The sequence below is a fragment of the Agelaius tricolor genome, unplaced genomic scaffold (genome assembly GCF_023055355.1).
Source record: "Agelaius tricolor isolate 1412-34295 unplaced genomic scaffold, bAgeTri1.0.p SCAF_4, whole genome shotgun sequence".
In the NCBI taxonomy this organism is placed as follows: domain Eukaryota; kingdom Metazoa; phylum Chordata; class Aves; order Passeriformes; family Icteridae; genus Agelaius; species Agelaius tricolor.
In genome coordinates this window covers 11739756-11764535 of record NW_027269264.1, presented here as the reverse complement: position 1 = coordinate 11764535, position 24780 = coordinate 11739756, and the positions used below count along the sequence as shown (strand labels likewise).

The 24780-nt window shown below is 37.2% G+C and overlaps 1 protein-coding gene across 5 annotated transcripts in view; it reads left to right on the top strand.

Annotated features, from left to right (window-relative positions):
* The window catches only part of BDP1 (BDP1 general transcription factor IIIB subunit), a 52934-nt gene extending 28551 nt beyond the window's left edge, over positions 1-24383 (top strand). For 4 of the 5 annotated variants that reach the window (XM_071424584.1, XM_071424586.1, XM_071424583.1 and 1 more), the window contains 17 exons: positions 3059-3248; positions 4254-4471; positions 5406-5799; positions 7853-7966; positions 8236-8272; positions 8699-8782; positions 9419-9650; positions 10625-10782; positions 11437-11587; positions 12161-12347; positions 13622-13682; positions 15241-15430; positions 16534-16747; positions 17662-17704; positions 18574-18868; positions 20123-20357; positions 20722-24383. In XM_071424584.1, coding sequence (XP_071280685.1) covers positions 3059-3248; positions 4254-4471; positions 5406-5799; positions 7853-7966; positions 8236-8272; positions 8699-8782; positions 9419-9650; positions 10625-10782; positions 11437-11587; positions 12161-12347; positions 13622-13682; positions 15241-15430; positions 16534-16747; positions 17662-17704; positions 18574-18868; positions 20123-20357; positions 20722-20850 — 2932 coding nt within the window. In that variant the 3' untranslated portion in view covers positions 20851-24383. The remainder of the gene's footprint in view (positions 1-3058; positions 3249-4253; positions 4472-5405; positions 5800-7852; positions 7967-8235; positions 8273-8698; positions 8783-9418; positions 9651-10624; positions 10783-11436; positions 11588-12160; positions 12348-13621; positions 13683-15240; positions 15431-16533; positions 16748-17661; positions 17705-18573; positions 18869-20122; positions 20358-20721) is intronic. The other variant, XM_071424585.1, reaches the window with a different exon arrangement.
* The last annotated feature ends 397 nt before the right edge of the window (positions 24384-24780 follow it).

The following is a 24780-nucleotide window of genomic DNA, read 5'->3' as shown; positions in this document are numbered from 1 at the left end:
AGCTGGTACAGTGCTGCATTTTGGATTCAATATGAGAATAACAGTGATAACACACTGACATTTTAGTTGTTGTTGAGCGGTGCTTACCCTGAATTGAGGACTTTTCAGTGTCTCATGGTCTGCCAGTGATCAGGTGCATAAGCAGCTGAGAGGGAGCACAGCCAGAACAGCTGGTGTGAACTGGCCAAAAGGATGTTCCATACCATGGAACATCATGCTCACTCCATAAACTGGAGGGACCTGGCCGGGAGATGCTGAACACTTCTTGGAGACGGGCTGGATGTCAGTCAGCAAGCAGTGAGCAGTTGTGCCTCACTTGTTTCCTTGTGTTTTCTTCCTCTCTGTCTGTGTGTCTGCCTCTCCTTTTCGTTATTTTATATTTTACTTTGTTATGATTATTAAACTGTTCATATCTAAACCCACAAGGTTTACCTTTTCATTCCAATTCTCCTCCTCCCTGGGGTTTGGGGACTGACTGACTGCATGGCACTTGTCAGCTGTGGTTAAGATGCGACAGTACTTTAAAAATTTTGTGCATTTGTCCAGTTGTTTTTATACAGCGCTTGCTTCTGGAGCTGTACTAGTTGTTATCTCCTATGTGCTGTGCAAGTCAATAGGTGGCGTTCTTAAGTAATAGAACAGTTTTTAAAAGGATTAGGGTTTTTTTTCCAAGGCTATTTTTCTTTTTAGAAGGTACTTCATGGGTGAGAGTAGAAGCAAGTAATCAGGGTTTAGTTGTCCGAATTTCTCACTAATAAATTCTTGGGGTACAGTGCACCATGAATGTGGACCAAAGACTGAGCAATGCCATTTGCACTCCCTTATAATTGAGAACTGACAAGAAGACAGCAAGCTCACCTTGTTTCTGTAAGATATAGTCTAAGTCTCTTCAATTTTTCTTTCCAGTAGTAGAACTTCCTGTGATGAAGCTTATAATCTATGTGCAGGATGAAGCAGATTGTGCCACTTACATGCGACAGCTCTGTGTTATGTTATAAGCTACCTTTTGCTCAGTCTTAACTTACACAGAGCAGTCCCAAATCTATTTTAAAATTTTGCTATTTTCTGGAATTAACTTCTGGTTTGCATCTGTACCTAAAACTCTCTAAAATCTCTTCCATAAATTATGTTGAAATCATGTCCCAGAGGCTTTGTGCTAGCAAGACAAGGGCCTTACTTGACAATCTTATCATCTTCTGTGATGGTGGACTTTCACAGATTCACAGAATGGTTGAGGGTGGAAGGGTCTGCTAGAAGTCTTCTGGTCAAGGCACCTAGAGCTGATTGCCGAATACTGTCTGGACAGCTTCTCAAATGTCTCAAAAATCTTGCCAAGGATAGAGACTCCACAGTCTCTCTGGGCAGCCTGTGCCAGCGCTTGGTAACTCTCACAATGAAACAGGATTTCCTGGTGCTCAGAAGGAACCTCCTGTCTTGCAGTGTTTGCCCATTGTCTCGTGTCCCATCACTGGGCACCCCTGGGAAGAGCCTGGCTCTGTCCTTTTTGTGGCCTCCCCTTGAGTTTTTGTGGAACTGTTGAAGAGGGATCTCTTCAGATCCTTCAGAGAAGGCTCCCCATGAGCCTTCTCTCCAGGCTGAACAGGTCCTGCTCCTTCAGCTTTTTGTCATAGGAGAGATGCTTCCAGCCCTTACCATCAGTGTGGCCCTTTGAGGGGCTGTCTCCAGTGCATCCAGGTCTCTCCCACCAGGGAGCCCAGAACTGGTCAGTCCTCCAGGTGTGGCTTCATCAGTGCTGAACAAGGGGCAAGGATCACCTCCTTGGCCTGCTGGCAACACTTCTCCTGCTGCAGCCCAGGTCACCATTACCTGTTTGTACAGCCACAGCACTTTCCTGCTTCATGTTTAACTCAGAGACACCAGGACAGCCGGGCTCTTTTCTGCAAAGCTGCTTTCCACCAGGGTGGCTTGCAGCATGCAGTGGTGCCTTGGGTTGCTCTTTCCCTGGTGCAGGACTTTGCATCTCCCCGTGCTGAACTTCCTGAGGTTCCCGTAGCCCACTTCTCCAGCCTCTCCAGGTCCCTCTGGAGGCCAATATAACCTTTGGGCGTGTCTGTCCTTGGGAAGCAATTCCTTCTAGATTTGCCTAATCTGTAAACTTGCTGAGGTTACACTCTGCTCCATCATCCCGATTATTTTGTGGAGATGCTGGACAAGAGTCGATACAGTATTAACCTATGGGGCACAGTGTTGGTTGTTGGTCTCCAACTGGACTTTGTGTCACTGATCACAAACCTCAGAACCTGACAACTCCATCAGTTTTTAATGTACTTTCAGTCCATACTTCATGAGTTCAGTTATCAGCATGTTACAAGAGACAGTGTTCAACAGTGTGAACAAGCTTTGCTGGAGTCCAGGCAGACACTATTTACTTCCCTCCCTTTATTTATTGAGCCAGTCATTTCATTGAAAGATGTTATCAAGTTGATTAAGCATAACTTCCCCATTACTAATCCATGCTAACTACTCCAAGTTAGGTTTTTTTTCATGTGTCTGGAAGTAGTTTCCAGATTCAGTTGTTCCATTGCCTTCCCAGGGACTCAGATGAGGCTGACTAAATTGTATTCTTCTGGATTACTCTAAGTCCCTTTTACTCAAGCCATGAGTTTAGAAGGCCAAGATTTCTCTCTTACCAATCTGAACTTGTTTGAACAGATGTAAGAATTGTATCCTTTTTGAAAGCAGTAGAACCTTGAGCACTGGAATTAGTAAATATAGTGTTCCTATGGCTGCTTAATTTTGGAGACCTGTGTTGGTCTGACACTTTCCAGTCTATCTGACCTTATGTTCTTTTCTTTCCTAAAATCTTTCCCAAAACTAATGAGGAAGGTCCTCTACTGCAGACGAATTATCTCCCTTATGCAGTGGGTTTTTTTTCTTCTTTTATGTTTTTTTTTTTACATGTAGCCAACTAAGCAAATAAAAATTCAGAACACAAGTTTATTTCCAGCTAGAAGTACTAAATATCTGATAGTAAGCCAAACTTATAGAGTGTACTTTGTAGTTCTTCAGAAGTAAAAGTTAAAACATATTTTTGTAGGTCCAGTGATAAATTAAGTTCTGGAGAAGAACGTGAACAGAGAGGAAGGGAACCCCACCAGAACCCGATGCCAGACCTAATGAGACTTGCTAAGAAAAGAGATTATCCTGAAGAGTATGAAAACAGAGAAGAGCACAGTACTGAGAGAAATGAAGAGTTTTTGGTGTTATTAAAAACAGGTGTATCAGGGGTAAGTGCTTATCATGTATTTTGAGCCAGTTACACCTCAATCCTTTTGCCCAAATTCTTAGAAAGATAGGTGGCACAGAAATCCAGTATGTGGCTGGAAAATGTTAATGTGATTATTTGATTTTTTAAAAATTCACCATTGGAAACTATACTGAATAAATGGAATTAGAATTTAAAACCTATGGAAATACCTAATATACACTGTTGTCTTAAGTTTGATGGTTTATATGATCAGCAATTTGCATTGTAATAAATATGTGCTAACACTGTTAAAAAATAATTTACTGTTTGTTATTCATTGAACAGTGGAAATTAAGGCAGTTACCTAACTTCAGATACTGCCTACAATCAGTGTTAGTATACTTAGAAATTAAAATGAGTGTGAACAAAGTTCAGACCTTCTTTAATTTGCTCAGCAGGCCTAACTTAGCCCAGACTAGTTCCATCTTTGTCTAATGCTGGATAACTGGGTCAAGTTTATCTAGTGTTCCTTATTTTTTATATGTATGACTAAAACTTCTAGTTAGCATATTCTTTTAGCCAAGTATCCATAGTGGGTAGAACTGTGGTTGCTGATGTTTATCTGTGTATATGTTGAATAATATTCAAATGCTTTTTTATAGAGTATGATAGTTTTTTCTTCCTACCTTGTTCCCAAGGCAGAAAAAAAATAGTTCCTGCAAATTGTTCTTTAAATTAATAGGTAATTTTAGAAAGTTATTTATCTTTCCAGCTTCTAAAGGGTTGTTGCTCTTGATAAATTGAGCATGGTGTTGGTTTATTAACTATCAGCTGCACTGCGAATTCAAGTATCATAGATAATATCAGTTAATGACACCTCTGCTATAGAACCCAAAATTAAAGAAATCAAGGAAAAAATATCCTAAGTTATCAGAGATGACAGCTGGGCACATTCTCAAGATCCTCAAACTAAGTTCTTTAAGTCACCAAAACCAGTTACAAATGTTTGGCACTTAATATGGTAATAATAATCTCCTCTGTTCAGGAAAACTCCAGTAGTACAGTGGAAGCTGGATCCTTCTCAGAAACTACAAGGAAACACAGTTTTGCAGAAAATGTTGAAGAAACATCTCATAAGAGAATCAGGCTGGACATCACACTCCATTCTCCAGGGATATCATCAGAGAGTGAGAGACATGTAGAGCAAGATAATGATTCTCAGCTTTCTACCTCACAAGAAAAGTGTCCAGGCAGTCTCACAAGGTAAAACAGCTGTTTTGCTTTATAAACCAAACTCAGTTGATTGATAATTATTGGCCATAGTTCTGCCATGTGTAATGTGAGGGCATGCAGCATGTCAGTTTTTGTGTCTTCCATCTGTACTTAGCAGATGTGTGCAGATGCTCCTTTGTCTCTTACTCTGCCTGTATTCTCATAAAATGAACACAGCCAGTACTTTCACCAATCTATCCCATGGTTTCAACAGAAATTCCTGATTTTATAGGGGAGGACATGACAGTATCCATTTTTGGGGGCACAGGATTGTGGGATTAACCTAAAGAGAAACTTAGTGCCAGTAGTGTCCTCTGCTACCATTTGCTTCCACTCTTCACCAGTTTACCAAGGAGAATGTTTTGGGGGCAAAGTTTGTCATTGCTGTTGGTACTCAGAGTGATTGTGCTCATGATTTTAAAGGAGGAAACTGTAGGTAACTGATTATTGAAGAGAATTCTGTCTGAGAAACCAAAGCAGATAAGTAGTTATCACCTAACAGTTTCAGTTTGTAAACAATAGTCTGATCAATTAAAGTATCATAGTTGGGGGCTTCTAGTCTAGCTTTAGCAAAAGACAACTGGAACTGTTCCTATGACTTAAAAAGTATGTGACTTCCACATCCCTCAAAATTAAAATTATTTCATACTTTTTCTAATCAAAGAATTGTGTTTCTTGCAAGTTTAATTGTGAACATTTCTAGCATTTTGAAACTGCTTAATACATATTTGTAGTAAGTACCTTATGTACACAGGAAGAAGTTAAATTTCTGATTAAATGCTTATTTGTCACTAATAAGTTAAGTAAATAGTTTGCATTATTGGTCACAATGATAACTTATTTTTTTTAATTGAGTTTATTTTGATTTGTAGTATCCCTCTCTTTGGAAAGTCTTGGATTTCATTGCTTTTGTTCTATACTTTAGAAGGCAGTTCAGGAGATCATCAAAACAGATGGCACTGCCAGAGCATGTGATGGAGGCAAAAACGGCTACTTCTTCTGCCTCTGAATGTGAGGCGGATTGCAGTGAGAAGGGGACTCAAAGGCAAGAAGCTAAACTGAGCGTTACCAGAGACAAAGGTTTGAAAACTACACAGAGGAGAAAATCTGGGAAGGAACCCAGAAGTTCAAAGATAACCTTTGTCACCCTCCGGGCTTCTCAAGAGGAGGAGGAGGATGAGGAGGCAGATGAATTTGAACTTGATAATGAAGATGAATGCTTTGCATCAGAGGAAGTAAACAAGGCTCCAGTGTTTGTTCCTATAGGTCTTCGATCTCCAAAACCAATTCCTATGCAGATACAGGAAACTGTGGAGGAGGTATTGTGTAGCTGGATTCTATATATGTAATTTTGTTCTGATTGTTTCAGGATTTTATTCTAATTGTATCTCTGGGTATTTGGGTTTTATCTGAGTTCAAGTTAAGAATGGTGTTGAGAGTAGCAGGGATGTTACTTGGCACATACGCTTGGTTTTGAACTTAATACAGCCTCAGCCTAAAATCCAGTTATGTAATTATGTTTACAAACTGTATATAGGTCTGCAGGGAAGTCACCAGTTTGTTTATTGAGATTGAATATAGGCCCAGACTCGATCCTTGTCCATGTGTTTTGAGGCCCAAGATGGATCAAATGGAGCACTTCAATTTCATATTTGAATGTTAGGAAATGAGGGTATGAGGAAAATGTTTCTGTATGTCATGTCCCCCTTGCCAAGAAACTTTTACCTGTCAGGTAGGCTGACCTGACCAGCAACCAGGCACACTCATCTGCTTGCTTACTCCCTTTTCCTGTGCGACAAAGAGAAATTAGGAGGGCGAGAAGATTTCTCTGTTGATATAAAGACAGTTACATACATGAAGGAAAAGCTGCATGTAAATGAAAAACAAAATAAGGAATTTGTTTGCTGCTTTCCGTTGTCAGATTACTTCCTGGGAATCAGGGCCTCAGTCTATGTAAGAGTAACTTTGGAAGACAAATCCCCTAACCACAAATGGCTTCATCTTATCCCGCCTTTCCCTGGGCTTTTATTGTTGAGCATGTCATGATATGATACAGAATTTCCTTTTGATCAGGTTTGGTCAGCTGTACTAGCTGTGTGCTCTCCTGACCTCTTGCTTACCCCTGGCCTCCTTGCTGGATAAAATAGAAAAAAAGCATTGACATTGTGCAGGAATAGCAGAAACACTGGTGTGTTACCAACCATGTTGTAGTTAAAAATCCAGAAGACAACATTATGTGGGCTGGTATGAAAAAAATTAACTTCATCCCAGTCATGACCAGTGCAATCAATCTTCATCCTTTATTTCATACCATTTGTGTTGTGCTTAGGTCTTACACCATCCAGTAGAAGACATTTTCCTGTTATTTTCCCTGTCATTGCTACTTTCCATTCACTTCAGTGCTTTTTGCTTTCTAGTGCTTTTTTTCATACCACTACTGCTAGTCCTCTTCTTCTCTTTGCCCATTGAAATCCTGCATTTTATTGTCTCCTGAATGAATCACACTGTTTCATTCTCCAGATGAAACAGCAGAATAATTTAAAGCTCAGTCAAAACATGAAGGGATTTCTAGAATGATAATTGGTGGCAAAGTTGCCATATGGAAACTTTTGCTGAATCCTTGATTTCAGAGATGTAGAGTATATATAATGCTTGGGGATTACAATCAAGTTGCCTAGTTTAATGCTTAGGAGACATGAGTACTAGTGAGGAATGTGGTTTCATACCCAAGGACCTAGTTGTTGTAAAATTTAAATAGGTCAGTTGAAAGTCTGTAATGTGCAAGCCTTTGAGAGCAACCAGATTGAGCAGTGTTTTCTGTAAGAACTTCCCTGGAAATATCATAAACTTTCTGTCAAATTTCAAGTCCTCATTTCTGAAAATGTCAAATGTCTGAAATTCTCAGTGAAAATACCTTGCTGAGGAAGAAAAAAAAATAGGTGAAATGGTGAGTGGGTCTGTTTCTATGTGTCTGCATATTGATTCCCTATCTTGCTTTGGAAATAAGTCTGTACTGTTTTTCCATCTTGAAGACTTAAAAAGCAGAAAAAGACTAAAAAATAAGAAAACCCATTTGAGGTAAATAGTCACTATAAAAGATCTCAGCTGCATAGCTTAGTTCAGTGGAGAAGTGAGTGACTAGAAATGAGGCCTTAGGTTGTCTGATGCTTCCACTTAGCTACAGGTAGCAGTACCTGTTCTGCCTTCTGTTCATACCACTGCTTCCTTCTCAAATCAGAAGGTATGATTTTTGCAAAGGATTTCTCTAGATGTTGAACATCTGTTAAATATGTGAGGTTTATAAAAATTTGCATTTGACAGATTTTCTTTTGCATCTGATGAACTCAAATACTTGTAAAATTACTTTTACAGCTGGAAATATCTGTGAATATCCCAGATGTGCAGGTGGCTACTGATGCTGAAAGTCTTTCTTGTGCTTCTATCCAACCAGTAGTACAGAGGGAAGAAGAAAGCACCTCAACAACTGTAAGAATGTCTTTTGTTTGTTTCATTGGTCATACAAAGCTATTTCAGCAGTTTCTTGTTGCCCTGTCTGAATGTAACTGCATAGCTTTTTAGACTGGTACCTGTAACACACAGATGTGAGGCACACCTGTGGGAAAACTGTGTTAGTAAATATTGTTAGCCTTAAAACCAGGGAAACTTGTGGGCACAGAATTTACATGTAAGCATTAAAGAAAAATTATAAGGTAGTTTTATATAGAGCTTTGATATTGTTTTTCTTTGTATTTAAGGAAACAATCATACATGAAAACCCAGATGTGGACAAAGGTAAATATTAAACAATCTTGCTTATGTATTTCCTGTTAACTTGCTACTCATATACACATTTCCCCCTTTCTTAAAATATGTTTCCAAAGGTGCCACCATCTTGACTGAGAGGCTCAGCTGTGTCCTGCAGTGGGTCAGCTGGAGCTGGCTGTGTCCAGGGCAGGCCCCTGCTGGCAACACCTTGCCACCTGTATCCAGTACACCCTTAAAGGCAGTTGTGTTGCTGCTCAGTGTTTTAATAGTAGTTTGAATTTGCTGGATGAGAATGGCTGCTTGCCTACAAGCATTTTGATTCCTAAATAAGATCAATTTAAAAAATACGTACTTCACTGTATTGGTGGTAGTGTCAAATACTTTTTGAATATGGGTAAGTCGGTTTCTAGTTAATATGGTTGTGACTTTTAATGTGTGTGAACAACTTCACAGGAATTAACGATGGAAGCACTGAAGCTGCTATGACTTTACTTGCCATGGGTGATCCAAATTTCCAGTTAAAAACAAGCACTGAAGGTATGGTCTGATTTATGGGACAAAGCCTTGCTCTTGTGCTTTCTGGGTCCACCTAAGGAGGGATGGAGCAGTGACTGCAAAGCTCTTCCACATGCTGCTGCATAGCAGGAAGTCAAGAGTCTTTCATGCTTTTAATCCTGTTGCATTGTAACAGGTAGTGAGTCCAGCCAATGCAGGTTGGCTGGAAACAGGCAGGCATCCTACTGAATACTGCCAACAGCATCACTGCTAGAAAGTTGTTTCTGTAATCTTTAGGACGCACATGTTTAAATTGATATGGGCACATAAACTGGACAAAAGAAAGGGATCAAGCTTAAATGACTCTAACTTTCAGTGATCTTTTCAGACCTTTAATAGCATAGCCTTTTCATCCTAACTAGCTACAACCTGAAATTACCTGGGTTTGTTATAGCTTTTGTGTACCATTTATTATCTGCTTTCATTTGCTGAATGTTACTTTTTGTGTTCTTACTACAAAAAGTGTTCTCTTAGGATTGTGTTTATCTGGGATTTCAATCTGTGTCTTTGGAGAATAGAAACTTTGTTAAATGAGGCTTGGAGTTATATAGCTTTATATACATGCCAAACCTGAGTGTTTTAAATGAAATTTTCCATTCTGTTTATTGTTATAACCAGAACAGACACATATGTTACCTGCTCAAGATGACTTGGACACAGCTCATAGCCTTGTAAGTCAGGTGTACTCCAAAGAAAATAGAACTTCTAGTCAGTATTCACTTGCTTCAGACACTTCTGTCAAGGAATTGCTGCCTTCTGAGGATGGAAACAACATCAATGTAGAACATCATATCACTGGCACAAGAACAGGGATAGAAGAATATTCAGAGATGGATGCTACTGATACCAGGTTAAATTACTATTTCATTTTCTTTAGTGAGAGAGATCCTCTGGCACTGCTTACTTTTGCTAGGTTCTTTCTGGCATTTTTATCAATTTGCAAGCAGTCTTGCTTAAGTAAAGGTCTCTCAGTTAATGTAATGTAGTATGTAATCTGCAGAAACTCCTCTCATCTCTTTCTTACTACTTTCATGAAGTGTTTTTATTTAATTTTGGGTATCTACAACTGTTTTTTCTCTCATGAAATTAGGTTTACTGGGGGAGGAAGGGGAGAAAAAAATATGCAAACTAATTATGCACTGGATCACTCTTAATTACCAAGCTCTTTCTTGCAAAGTTCTCTACAGCTAATCAGACCAAGGCAAATTGCTTAATTGTCACTGCTGCTACGGGGGTGTAGATCAAAGATTTAGAGCAAAGGGATGGCAAGAAACCAGTTGATCTTCCATCAGTATGGTTTTAATGAATGATCATTAATAATTTTTGCATTTGTGAATTACTAGACAGCTTCGTGGGACACTTTCCCAGAGAAACATCTGCTGATTATCATGATTTATTTGGAAAACTATTTAAGTTGTTGACTGCTTGAACAAAGTATGAGATTATGCTCTTTGAAAAATGTTAATCCAAGATAGTTTATTTTGCATCCAGTTTAATTATATTATCAAACCAGTACTTTCTACTATTTCATATGTATTAGATTTCTGATCTTCTCCTGTTATTTAAACATAAAAATTTTTCTTTTTTTTTTTTTTAATTCCTTTACATTAGAAACATACTAGTTTGCAGCATACCTGTCCGTTTCAATTCGCAGATGATTTTTATTTTTTTTATCTTGACGGGTAGTTTTCTGTCTTCTCTGCCAGTTGCAGCCTACATTTCAGGTCTTCATTGTCTGATCTACCCCATATCTCTTATATCTTCTCTTCACTAACTGTCAAAAATCAGAAACTCTGTTGATGACATCTTTCCTTTTACTTGTAGTGGTAGCTCTTTGCCTGTGGTGAATAGTATGAGACTGACAGGAGGTGGACACCTGGAGCCTGAGCCAACCTCTGCAATATTGAGGTCCAGTGAAAACATAATGCAGGAGATACTTAATGCAAATATACTTGTGGAACAACTAGAGCAAATTCAATCTGGTAAGCCTGTTTCTTATCCTAAGGCTGTGAAAATGGTTATTCAATAGATTGACAACTGTTCATGAAATGAAACAAAGCTGAATGTTTTCACTTTCCATTCACATTTACAGGTAAAACATCGCCATTGTAAGATGGGGTACCCATTTGTGATATCATTTTATACATGAGAATACCTTTCAGTATGAAATTAAATGAAATTTGAATAGCAGGTTTTTTCTGCAGGTATTAAAATACCTGTAAGGCACTTAAATTACTTGAATGCCAATTACAGATTGGCAGAATGTGTAATTATACAAATACAAAAATACAGTCAAATCCACTGTACTTTTTTGTATTATTACTGTCTTTTCCTTCCATTAAAAGTGGAAGAGGAGATAGAAGGAACTGGCTTTCTATTCTTAAAGCAGTTGCAAAAAAGGTAATCTTCAAACTCTTAATTGTCTTCATGTCACTGGCAAAATAGGAAAGGCAAGATGAGATATGTGTATATGCCTTATTTATGTAAGACACAATTATTCATGTGCACATTCATGTATATGTGTCTATATAAACATACTACAAAACTTTAATTCATACAAGATTATATATAAAAAATAATACAAATATATATATACCCGGAGACTGAAAAGACAATATTTTAATTTTTGTTCTTAGAAAACTTAGATCCTATAACCCTGAGGGGTAATGCAGAAATGCAGAAGGTGGAACCAGAGCCAATCAGACAAGCTGCAGGTGATTCTTCAGTTCTTCATGACTTTGCATCTGGAAGTATGGAACTTAACAAGCAAGTAGACAAAACTGAGAGGTAAGAAGACTCATCATTTAATACTGACTTTATTCCTACTGTGTCTTAAAATATGCAGCTGAAGTTCAGGTGTAGTATGTGACTGTAATGGAAAAAGTGTGCTCACAGACTCTGTGTATGTGTTTATACAGATAGTGTACAGTTTAGACTTCAGGTTTTTCTCCCTTACATGTTCTGCTACAGCTTTTGGAGATAGAACATTAACTTTTGTTTGCTATTTTAGAACTTAGTAATTACCTTGCTGCTTAACTGTCTTTTATGGAACTGAAAGGAAATGTTAATGAGTTGATTAATTTAGAAATGTTAATGAGCTTATAATGCTTCCTGCTTGGTTGTGCTTTCAGTAGGAGTGTCTCCATTAGTGAAGTTACAGAGGCCTTCCTGTGAAATTCTTTATGTAGATTTGTTCAAAGATTATGCATTCTGTTTAGTACAATGGTGTCGTCTTTAAACAGGCACTTTGTTTCCCTGTAATTACATATTATTCATATTAAATACATTGTAACACAAAATTTAGCATTTGCACAGGGTATCTTTATCTGTTTTCAAATTAACTAGATATATACCTTGCAGAACAGAAAAGCAGATAAGAGATGCATGTGGAAATTCAGGAGATTTAAGACATCGAACTGCATTGCCAAAACCTGAAAAATCACACCTTGGACTAGAAGATTGTCCAAATCCAAGTTCTGTGGATGAACTGTCTGAGCAGAGTCCTTGTCCTCTTGAGCACCAAATATGTACAGTCAACTTTACTCAGGTAAAGAACAAGGACTTAATTACAGTCCAGAAGTGCCCAGATTTTGAAATTCTGTAAGAAAGAGGTTTTCAGTGCAAATATACTCACCAGTTTTAAACACTTGATACTGCAGTGGTAAACGAAACTTGCTTTTTTGCAGGGGCATATCCAAACCATATTTCAGACAAACTTAATCTTTGCAAACTCTCTTTAGAACGTTTCAGTAATAAGTAATACACATTAGCAAAACTGGGAGGAACTTTTAAGAAGTCTTGATGGAAGAAGTTACCTAAGATTCTTGTATCCATTCACTGTGACCGACCTCTTACTGTTATATTTCTGTTACATTAAAATGAAGTTAAAATGTTACATCTTGGATGGAGCAAAGCAAACTGCATTCTTCGTTATGTTCTTTCTCATTTATTAAAAAAAAACAATTAAGAGTTTTACATGCATATTATTATATGACATACACAAATTTTGCAAATTTTTACATATATCTATATCATTTATATTATCATCATGTACGTTGTCACAGGTAAACAATATGTCTTGCACATCCATTTCTTTGCAGTTGCTTGTGGGTCTGTGTTCTAGTATAAATGAGAGTTACCTTATTTCTGTCATGAGAGACAGGTTCATTCGCAGTTCCCCAGGGTTTCTAGTGTTGTGTGAGATCAGTGAGCATGTAGTTACATTGGAACAGCTAATGCATAGTAGCTTGTTTCCCGAGTGCAGCAGGTTGCTCTGTCAAGGCTGATTTCATATAAGGACAATGTGCAAGAATGATGTTGCTCTTACAGGCCTGGCAGAGAGAGTATAAGAAAAGGCAGCTTGTGGTAGAGGTGGTTCAATTAATTCCTGGTTTTAATAAAGGGACAAGCTGTAGAAGGGAAGGGATAGATGAGCTGTAGAGATTCATGTTTTTATTTGGCACTCAGTGGTTTGTTAAGGGTTGTAGGAATCTGCTTTCTTAGTGCCGCTGAACAATTTATTGTGTGAGTCATCTCGACAGAATTGTGCTGTAGGAAGTATAAATTTATTTTGACAAATTATTAATATAGACAAGAAGCTGCATATAAATTTTATATTTTCCCAGTGTTTCTTGTCCTTGTTAGGCTAGTACTCTTCAGCCTAGAACAGCTAGAAGTGAAAACTGACAAATAATGATGATGTGATTGGAGTTTTTGGATCTTCAGCATTTGACATGCTTTGTTTCTTCCTGTTTCCTAGAGTAATTTTCAAGATTTATTAATTTCAACCGTGTTGTTTTATTTCAACTGTGTTGTTTCTAGAATGAAGCTTGTACTCAGGATGCTCAACGACATTGCATAAGCAGCAGAGAAGAAACTTCAGGTACAATATTCAAAGTGCTAATATTCAAAGTTAACAAAAGCCCACATTTGTTTATCTTGCGCTTACTAAAAGATGAATTACAACCCTGAAATTTTCATTTTAAAAAAATTAAATTTTTCATTGACAAATTAATCACTCTATTCCGTTAACACAAATAATGATCCACAGCATCCACATAATGACATTCCCCTCCCTAGCCTCTTGTCTTTACATTTCATTAATAGAAACTAGACTTAAGAACTATTTGAATAGCCCTTCATTAAGTTTAAGTATCAGTGGAAGGGAAACTTGCTCTCTTTGCCCTGTTGAGAGCTCCTGCTGCTTACCCTGTGGTAGGTATAGTATATAGTTTTTAGAGTCCTTTTTGCACCTCTGACTCACCCAACAAAAACTGAACATGACAGAGGGTGAGAAACTAGTTTTCCACAGGCTTAGTGAGCTGTAGTTGCTCATGAAGTTACCAAGTGAATGCTGTTGTCAGAGTTCTGTGAGTAGGAGGGCTGTACTGTGCAAGTGTGGAGCAGAGGGAAAGAAGAAGAGGGGACGTGTAAAACAATCAAACTTCCTTCTTTAGCTGTGCTGAGTCAACAGATTAATGCTTAACTGATGAAGTATGATGAAAGTTATGAAGGTGATGTCTCCTGTTCCCTAGAACAAATTGAAATGCTTGGTTTGGAACCACTACTTGTCTAACATAGGGGATAGTCACAGTGACAGAGGCCCAGAATACTTACCTTACGTGGAAACTACAGTCCAAAGCTGTAACTCATGAGCTTCTGCAAAGGATCAGGCTAATAATTCTTCTTAGACATTTGTTGCTGTGCTCTATTATTGCCAGAATCTTGGGTGAGGCATCTTAAACTGTGTTTAATTAGATGAAGAATCCAAGCAAGCTGAGGTTGGAATAACAGCTTTACCTCATTGAGATCTGTCTTAAATAATGGACTACCATTGTTGTTTTCCATCTTTTGAAAACTTTACAAATGTTTGTTCCTTAAATTCTAATGGATGGCAGCTGGCAACTATCTGTTAATATCTGTTTGTTGATTAAATTATCTCTGTTTTTCCTCTTAAATTCAAGACTATGCTTTCAGATCCTGTTCTGCCAGTCTGCAGTGAGGGGAAAAATCCTGTGCTTATCTTCACAATAGTAGACATCTGCCATTTAAAGAAGTAACTCTTAATACCTGAGAGTTGCAATTAAAGACAGAGGGGCACTTGACCACCATGACATATGCTTAATTAAACTGCAAATTGCTCTTTAATGCTAGAACACCCTTTAAAAATTTTCCTCATTACCAGGCATTTTTAATATTCCTCATTCTAAATGGTAATCAGGATTCCTCTGCAGTGCATAAGCACCAGGAGATGATGATGTGTATCTCATCTGGGAAGTCAGGAAGCTTATTGTCTCAAGAATATGTCCAGTGTCTTTTTCCATGGAGGAATGAATGCCTAAAATTTCAGTACTCTGTATAGGGAGGACATGAAGGGAACAGCATAATTTCATATTTGATTAATAGTTTTTTTGTTACTTATTTCCTTGAAAAAATTATAGTAGTGAATGATGATCATAGATGTCCAGAGGAAGAACAGACATTCATTTTAACATTGGTGGAAATCCCAGCTGGCTCAAAAGAGTTTGATGCATCTGCTATGGTGGAACAAACTTCAGAACCAGTACTACCAGCCCCAATACTTATCAGCCCTATAAATGCAGGTGAAACAACTGTGACTGAAGTGGAGAGGTAAATGCTTTGTTTTTAATCAAAGTGAAACAGTTTTTGTGTACCTTGATTGTTCTCTGACTGTCTAGTACAGATTAGAACTTCTCAAAAGAAGAAATGCAAGAGGAAGTAATTTTGACAGATGGCTAGAGAATTAAGAAAGTAAAAAGGGCTCTAATTCGATTTGAGGAAGATTCTATAGATGTTTGAAATTTAGTGTTTTAGTAAGCTGAGATTTTGATATCATCTTAATTCCGATTTACCCTTTAGAGTAATTCTTCCTTTTTAGTAGAAGTCATTTGCCCATCTTGAGCTTTACTTGGCCTTATGGATACTTACAATGCGAAGCAATTGAAATGAAAAAGTCTAAGCATGTTTGCATTTTACATTACTTCAACAGTTTTGTAGAGTATCTGTTTATTAATTGCTTGTCCAGATTATTCATGTAGATGGTTTTCTGAAAAACACGATAAACAATAATTAAAAAATAAATTCTTATTGTCTTGAATTTGCTATTTAAAAGGCAGACAAGGTGAAAACACAAACTAATTAATTACTCCAAAGAATAATAGCTGGTTTGTCTACTGCAATCCAAAAGGGTTTGAATTTCTTTTACAAAGAGTACCTCTGAATGCAGTGTAACAAAATTTTTAGTTCAACATTACTATACTAAGGAAAGTCCTCAGATCATAACCAGAATGTGATGAAATTACAGCTTTTATATTTTCCTAGTCTCTGCTGCTTCTCTGTATGTCTTATATATGTCTGTATGTTTTTGAGACCATACAGCATGTGGGGGTTCAACTGTGCAGATAAATAATACTGTATTTTAGCATTTTTCTAGGGCAGTTAATAAGTTGCCATATTTTTGCATCATATGAAAAGACCAAGTGGAGTTCAAATAGAGCAGCTAAACTAAATTCAATATGACTAGAAAAACTAACTCCAAATAGCACAACAAATTGTTTCTTGGTAGTAAATGGTACATTTGAAGTTAATATTGACATTAAGCAAGAGAGAGTATCACCAAAGATTTGTGTGTAATTTCCATACAGAAACTTTATACAAAGTAAGTTTTGGCTTCTTGTACTGTCACAATAATGATTTTATATATCTATAAACAGTACTGAATCCTTGACAACTGCAGCTGGTAAGGTTGCTGGACCTTTGAACAGCAGTACGGAAACCAAACAACTAGAGAGTGCAGTAGACCCTGTTTCAAAGTTGCAGACAGCTGAAAAACAGTTGGCTGCTGAGCTTGAAGAGAATGATTTTCCTCCTTCCAAGAAAACTCCATCTACTGTTACAGTGGAAAATAGCCTGGAAACCACTTACAAGGTGAGATCATAATTTGGTGAGTTTTCATCCATGGGGTAGATACATAACACATAATAGAGCATTTTAATTATGTTTATTTTTTAATGGTGTTACTTGCTTAAATATGTACTATATATGCCTATACAATTTAAAAGGAAAATCAACACCTATAAATTGCTTTTAGTTTTTAAATCTACAACAGGTTTTGGGTATTTGTTTATTTATTATTAGGGCTTTTTGAGAATCTGTAGGCTCTCAGGTGTTTTTAAATTAGACTTCCTAGTAGACAGACTGGTAATATGTCTTACTTGGTTCATTCTGCATCAACCTTATGACAATGGCATTGCAGGAGAGGAAACTCTGGAGGTATATTGGGTGACTGGCAGGATGTCTAGGTGCACTGAATGATGTTTTGAATCTGCATTGTGTCTGTTACATGAAGAAGCTGTTAGATAGATATGTTCCTATTGATTCTTAACATAGCAGGTACTAGTTTAAAAAGCAAGTTGCCAGTGAAAACAAGCCACCATCTTTCCAGCATCCTTCTGTGCTCTTTTACAATATGACCAAGCTTATGGCAGCAACTACCATTGATCTTTGTAAGCGGGCTAAGATTGTATAGTGTACCTTGGTGTAGGAATGGGTGGTAATTCCCCATTTAGAAAAAAAGAGAGCTTTTCTAAGAAGGGATGGATAACAATCTTCTTCCTTCTTTGATGTCTTATCTCAATATCTTTGTCTTGAGTAATTTGTCATAAGAACATCTTGAAAAGCCTGTTTAGGAAATGAGTTAAGTGATGAAGGATGCTGCACTGTCCTACTGTATTAGTCCTGTGCTTAGAACTGTGCATGTGTGATATGAGTTTATCAACTTCATTGTCTCTTCTGTATTAAGAGCAATTAAAAAACCTTTTTTTTTTCTTTTTTAAATACAGGGTTATTCAATTAAATCCACAGATGTGCCAATGGTAACTTCTGGTATGTACGTGTAAACTTGCAAACCAAAGTATAATGAATGTAAACACATCACAACTTAGTACTGGTTGTCATGCTAAATAATTCTTTCTGAGGCCATCTAACACAATAGTAGAAACAAGTTTTCCTGGTACTACACTAATACCACCATTCCATGCTTTCTGTTATAAACTAGGTGTGCTGAATTACATAAATGTTGGTTATTTAATAATGGTTTTAAAAGCATTGCTGTAGCTAGTTTATTGGTGAAATTTGGGAGGTTTTTTTGACTAAACGTGTTATTGTCTCTTAAGCAAATATTTCCACATGTTAAAGAGCACAAATAATCAAAAGTATTAACTGGCATTTTAACCACACAGTGCCAAAATAGTTTATTTTTGTTTTGTTTTGCATTTTTACTGAAAAAGTATGGAATTGTTTAGGAGATCAATCAGCCTCTGAAGAAACAGAGAAAAAGCAAAACTGCTGACAATGCAATCTTCATTGATCTGAGCCAGGGAAGGGCTTGGTGAACTATAATTTTGGCTCTGAAAAAGACCTCTAAGGGAAGTTATAGAAGGTTAAATGGCTAGGTGACTAGACTGAGTTCTGTGGAGTGTTAATAAAGGATGAGGGAATTGGGGAGAGTGTGCTGTAAAATTTAAAACCACACTTCTACCAGCTTTTTCCTATAACATTCATATGGTCTTACAGGCTTTAAAAGTAGACCACGAACTTTTAATTTGTAGTGGTGACTCATAAAAATAAATGGAAAAATAAAACTAAACAAAAATTCAGCCCTTCTGCTGTAATGGTTCAAACCATTTTAATATCATGCGTTTTTTGGGCTCTTGTGTTATCACGAAGTCTTTGACCCTCATCTTCTTTTACAGGGAATCCTGTTCAAAAAACAGAGCCTTCAGCAAAGGAAAAAGTACTTACTTCTGTATTGGTGTCTGAGTCTATCTCACAACTGGCTGAGAAAAGCCAGCTTGAGACTTTGGAGAGCTTAGGGAAAGCACCACTTGAGAATGCAGCATCTGAAATGGAAGAGGAGGTTATGTCTAGATTAACCTCTAACAGAAGAGCAGAAATAAGTGGACAAGGAAAGCAAGAGAATGTGCTTGAATCTGCACAGTTGGAACAAACTAGAAGCCCAGCATCTTCTTCAAAAACTCCATTACTCAGGTATGGAGTAATTGCAATAGTGTTTTGTCAGCTTGTTCCGTAAAAAAAGATCATGTTTCTATGTTGACATCTTTTTAGTACCATTGTTTGTGACCTGCATGGCTAAGAGTTACAGTATCTATAATCTCCTGCAAATCAGAAAGCATCAAACTGTCTGCTTTGAAATTTGCATTATTTTACTCATTAAATGAGTAGATCCACTGAAGGGCTCTACTGACATATTGTGTGTCTATTTAGACATGATAGAAGCCTTTTGTCAGGTAGGCATCCATTTGCTGTGATAGGAACTTAGGATAATTTGTTCTTTTCCATAGCTAAGTCTCATGTTGTGATATATATACCCATCCATTTGTTTGGGTGTTCATCCTGCCAGTAAGATTTGTTACTGAATTTTTAGCAGTGACATAAGTAATTTCCCCAAAGGAGTTTCAATCTTGGCAGCTTAGAGGATATTCCTCTTCCCTGTATGTTGACTTGATTTTTAAAATATACTTTTCTGTACGGTTTGTTTAAATGTTTTGAGTTCATGTTCTCTGTTGCTCCTGTACTTAATTATTTTGATTGCAATGCTCCACTGGCTTCTTCTAATCTGGCATTTACTTTTTCATTATACTTGTGTGAGTACCAATATTGTCTATATTTGGGACATCCACAGCAATTGGATAGTGATGCATTAACATCAGAATCCTTGCCTTAAAGTTTACTTTCTAATTTGTAAACTCTTAACAACATGAAAAGTTAATGCTTTGTGTGTGACTCACATAAGCTCAGTGCTGTGACTTCCATAAGCTCACTGTTCTGGGTTTGCTGCTGTAATTAGGCTAAAACCCTGCAGCAGGTAGTCTGCTGTAGCTCCATCCTTGGGGATCAGGTTTTCCATTGATTACATGAAGGATGCTCAGAATTTTAAGTTTGTTCTTCAGAAGTGTGCCTCCATCCTTCTTGGAGCCACTTTCTGAAAGTCTGGTAGCTTGTTACAAGCTGTGAATTAGCAGCAAATAATAGGTTCCTGTTCCTGGGCTTAAAAATTGTCAAGAATCTCTGTGACTGTTCAAAAAAACTCTTGTACCAGAATATTCAGTAATACCAAAGCCTTTCTCAGAATGACTTTTTGTTTTTTTTCCTTAGAATTTTCATATGTCCTGTAGGTGCGTGTTTATTTCCTGTGTATAGAATTGGACTCCTGCAATGCTATTTACATCTTCCTTTTATCGAGCAATCCTATGACATCCTGACCATACTTGTTTTGAACAGGGGTGGACGAAAACCATTGGGATTTTTATCTTTAATTTGCAAAAAAAGTAATTCTGAATCTGCAGAAGACACCAAAGGGAATAGAGGGAAGGTCCAAAAGCCACGAATTGTGACACCAAAACGAAGTCTAAAGAAACCCACTCCATCCACTAAGGATGAGAGGGACTCTTGTTCCTTTCCCTCTACTTCATCATCTGTGGAACATGAACATGTAGCTGCTGATGCTACAGTTACGGTATGAGTTTACTTTTGAACAACCATGCATTTCTGAGGTGTGAAGAACAGTGAATTAGTTGTTTCAGGAGTGAGTAGATGGGTGTGTAGCATTCATGTTTTGAGTCCAGGATCTGTTCCAGTTGACAGATTCTGACTTGTGCATGTTTAGGAAACTTGCAAGGGAACTAAGTTGATTTTTGTCTGCATGGATATCTATTTATTTCTCATTTTCAGTAAACCCTGATTTTTTTTCCCCCTGAAGTCAAAACTTCCTACATAAATAAATAACCCTTACAAATAGCTCATGTGCATATATATGTAAATATATTTACACATACACACTGATGAAGACTGTTAAGAGCAACCTTTTCTTGTTTTATCAGGTTCCAAGTAACAACTCACCTGAGAAGCCACCTCTCTGTGCTAAAGATCAAGAGAAGGAAGGAGAGCCAACCAAAATCTCTGAGTACTTTTTCAGTGACATCTTCATGGAAGTGGATGATTCAGAATAGCAAAGGGTTTCATAAAAACCTAGGATCACAGAATATACTGCAACAAGAAAAGAGTATTTATTTTAAAAGTTACAATTTGTTCTGATATTCATTATGCCACACTTAATGTCAGCCAGTAATAACAGTAGCAGATAAAATACAAGGAAAGTGATCTCTTTAATATTCAGGGAAAACTGAACATTCTCCGAAAGTAATGTAACAGATTCAGAGGAGAAGATGGAAAGCTAAGGCTGAAAAGCCTCATCTCCTGCTCCTCCTTTAACAAACTGGGTGTGATTACTAATAAACGCCAAAACATGCTATTGGAACTGGGATGCAGGGTTGGACAAAGAAACCATAAACCAAACGTCTTGAACAAGCTCCTGTACCTATGTAAACTCCCTATAAACCATTATCACTGAGCCCAGCACAATAGCAACTCAAATCTCTGCCCCTCTACTGTAAAAGCTACATGTTAGGCACAATGGATCTATCTCCAGATAAGAAAGTAAGCCTAGGGACCAGAAAGGTATTAAACCCTCTAAACAGCCTAGGGACCAGAGACAGGCGAAGGCCTCCATCCAGAGAGACATTATGAATTCAATCAACATGGCTACTGACTGCTTTATCTCAATGCAGAGTAAGTAGAACCAAAATGCAATCAGTACAGGATTTTTTCACTTTCTCGAGCCACATGTTGGGCACTAAAAAAAATGTATTTGTCCTGGTTCAGGGCAAATTTGAGAGGAAATTTTCAAAGGGGTCCCTCTAGAAAGCAGATTCAAGCAGTCCCTCCCCCAACTGGTTTGGAAAGATTTTCTTGGAGAAAAGTGGAAAAAAAACTATTAATTTAACAAGCAGAGTATTCACAAGCATAAAAAAATGCACAATACTAAACAATAAAACCTGTTGCTGCTCTGAAGAGATGGCAAATTCAGAAAGTCCTGTCCTTGGAGTGTAACTCAGCTCACTCAGTCTGTTACCAGTTCCTCCTGTGCTGGAAAATGCTGCATCCTGGGCTTCAGTGGGCCACAGGTGTGAGGTGCCCATGTTTTTCTGGGTTTTCAGTCCAGAACAGGGATGATCAGTTCCCAAAAAAAAGAAAAGCCACAGTCCAGTGAACTTCTCTGCCTCAGCTAGCTAAAACCTAACTAAAAACAAAGGAAAGCTCTCACCTGCCTTCTGTCTGTTCTGCAGACAACACAGTCTGTGAGAGAGAATGCAGAGGAGCATGTGCAGCTTCTGATAACAAACTCTGCACTTCTTCTCTTCCCCTTTGCTCTCAGAACCAGTCTTAAAGGTGCAAAACCTAATATCCAGCATAAACAGAACAGATGACTGGGGATACAAGCATCATGAAGTCACCCTAGGACATGTTAATTAGTGCTGTGAAGATGAAGTAGATTCTTTCTGAAGCAACCCAGGAACTTTGAAAATGCTGGCATAGTCTAAACCACTACAATGATGTCATAGCACCAGACTACTTACTGACTGCTGGTTTATGGTTTCACTTGTTTAGACACTGATAGTGAGTGCATAACTATCCTACAGAAAAGTGCAATGAAATAATGTTTAATCTTGCAACAAGTATCCTTTTCCATTTTAATGCTAAAGCTTCTTAGTACTGACTATTCAAGTTCTTTACTTCTTTTTGTGAAGTATGTTACGTTAGAAGGAGGAATTAATCTTTTGGGTATAATGTAATATCTGAAGATCAGAATGCAAATACTGGAAGTGATGTAGTAAATATATACATACATACATATGTCAAGCACTTCAGGTGTTTTTATTTGAATCTCCAAATTACATATTTTTGTAAGAGTTTTTTAACCACATAATTTAAAAGACTGTAATGTGAAAAGCCCAGTAGGATTGGTTCCTTAAAAATTTGTTGAAAACTTAAGAACACAATTTACTAAAAGATAACACAAGGTTAATGTTTGCAACCTTTTTTATCACTTGGAGGAGGAGATTGATGTTTCCTAGTATAAATGCTAATTTTCTTCTAAAGTGGAAAACAAAGCTATAGATACAATTTCTTCTCCTTATTTTTACGTGTAGTTGTTTGTATATTTACTGACTTCCTCAGTTTCCATTGTGCAAAGTAGCACAAAGACATTGGATTTAAACCATGATTATATAATGTCACTTTTGAGGATTTGCTGCTTTGAAGCACTTGAATTAAAAGAGTTTTCTTATGTGCATGTCTGCTTGTACTGTAACTTGCCATAAAATTCTGATTTAGCTTTAGATTTTAGTTTACATTTTTATTTACCTCATCAAGAAATTTGTCTGGGTGAGGTAATTAGGTTTATGCACTCTGAAAGTCAGGTGGTTGCTGAAAGAGTCAATATTTAGTCTGAAACTCCTGCTTGCACAAGCTTGAGTAGTCTTAAAATTTTTCCCATTACTTAATACTTGCAGGTACTTTTGCAAAGCAATGAAGGTTTATTATGAAGGTTAAACTGATGTTTAAATGGTATTGTTAATGCTCTCAAGAAACCTATAATCAGGTTTGGACTGGGTAATCTTTTACTGGCAGGTAAATAATACAAATATGTAGTTAATTTTGAAATAGTCTATGAAGTTTGAGAATGTTTTTCTTTTCAGAAGTTGTTGGCAAAGCTTCTGAAGGAACCTTTAAACTATTGTCAGAGAGGAGAAATACAGAAGAAAGCTACTGTTACTGCAAATTGGTATATTAGCTCTGCCAGTGAAATGTCACTAGCAGCAGTATTCCTTGAGGTGATGGAAAAGGGACTAGTGGTCCCAGTGTAGAGTAACTTACTTGAAAGCATCTGATCAACCCACTTCACCCCCCAAAAAACCCTCAAAAATACAACCACAGTTTCTATTCGGATGGTATCTTTTGCTTTGTCTAATCCATTTAACTTGAAATGTTTATCTAAATTTTGTTCTACTGTAAACATTATGAAAGAGATTCATGTATACATGTAACTCTATGTATTCTATATCTTGTAGATATTAAGTATGCAAGTGTTTACTTCCTGATATGTCTGGCATGTTTATATCAATTGCACTCATAGAGCCTAAAAATAGATTCTTGAGGAGTGGCTATGAAATAATTTCTGTGAGTACCTTTTGAGTGAGTTCTGAGGGGATAATAATTTATATTCAGTTCCATATATTTTAGCTTGCATTCGTGTTATAAGGGGGAAAAAATCAACTACTTCATTACTAAGATTTATGGTGCCTTATCTGCATTGTTAATTGGGGCTATGCTTTCTTTTTCCTTGCAGCAAATAACATGCACTTTGATAGAGGAATTTTTTTTTAAGAACAAATTTAATTTGAATAGAAATAAAGAGAATTTTGTGTTTTGTTTTGTGTATGGAAGTTTTATAATGATGAAGGATGTAAGAAGTTATCATTGAAATCTCAATACGTATGTGTAGCATTTTTACAAAGATGTGGCATAAAACTGTTTTGCTTAGAGTTGTCTGACGCCTTGTATCATCACATACAAGCTTTCTGTGTCAAAGGAAGTAGTCCTATTCTGTATGTAAATTACGTGAATAAATTATTTTCTTTTACCTGTGTTGCTGTTTATTTAAGTTTCAGATGCAGTTTTTAAATACTTAGAAGTCCATGAATCTAATAAGTGTGAACTAAAGGAAAAGCTGAAGTTTGGGCTGCACCACTGGGGTGCACACAGACCTGCTGGTAACAGGCTGAGCATGGTTTAGTAGGGGCATTGTCGTTGTTCCCTGGTTTTGTTTCAGAATAGAGCTTAATTTACTTGGTATCAGACACCCTGCTGTTACCTTTCTCTAAAGATAAGGTAACAAGATAAGGGCCTTGACTTAAAGTAAAACTGGAATACTGAAGAATAGCAAAGTTTTCACAGAAGGAAGAAACTCGGCCAAAGATGGTTTGGATTTTAAAGATTGTCCCTATTACTGTACGACAAGTTTCTAAGAAGGCAAGGGC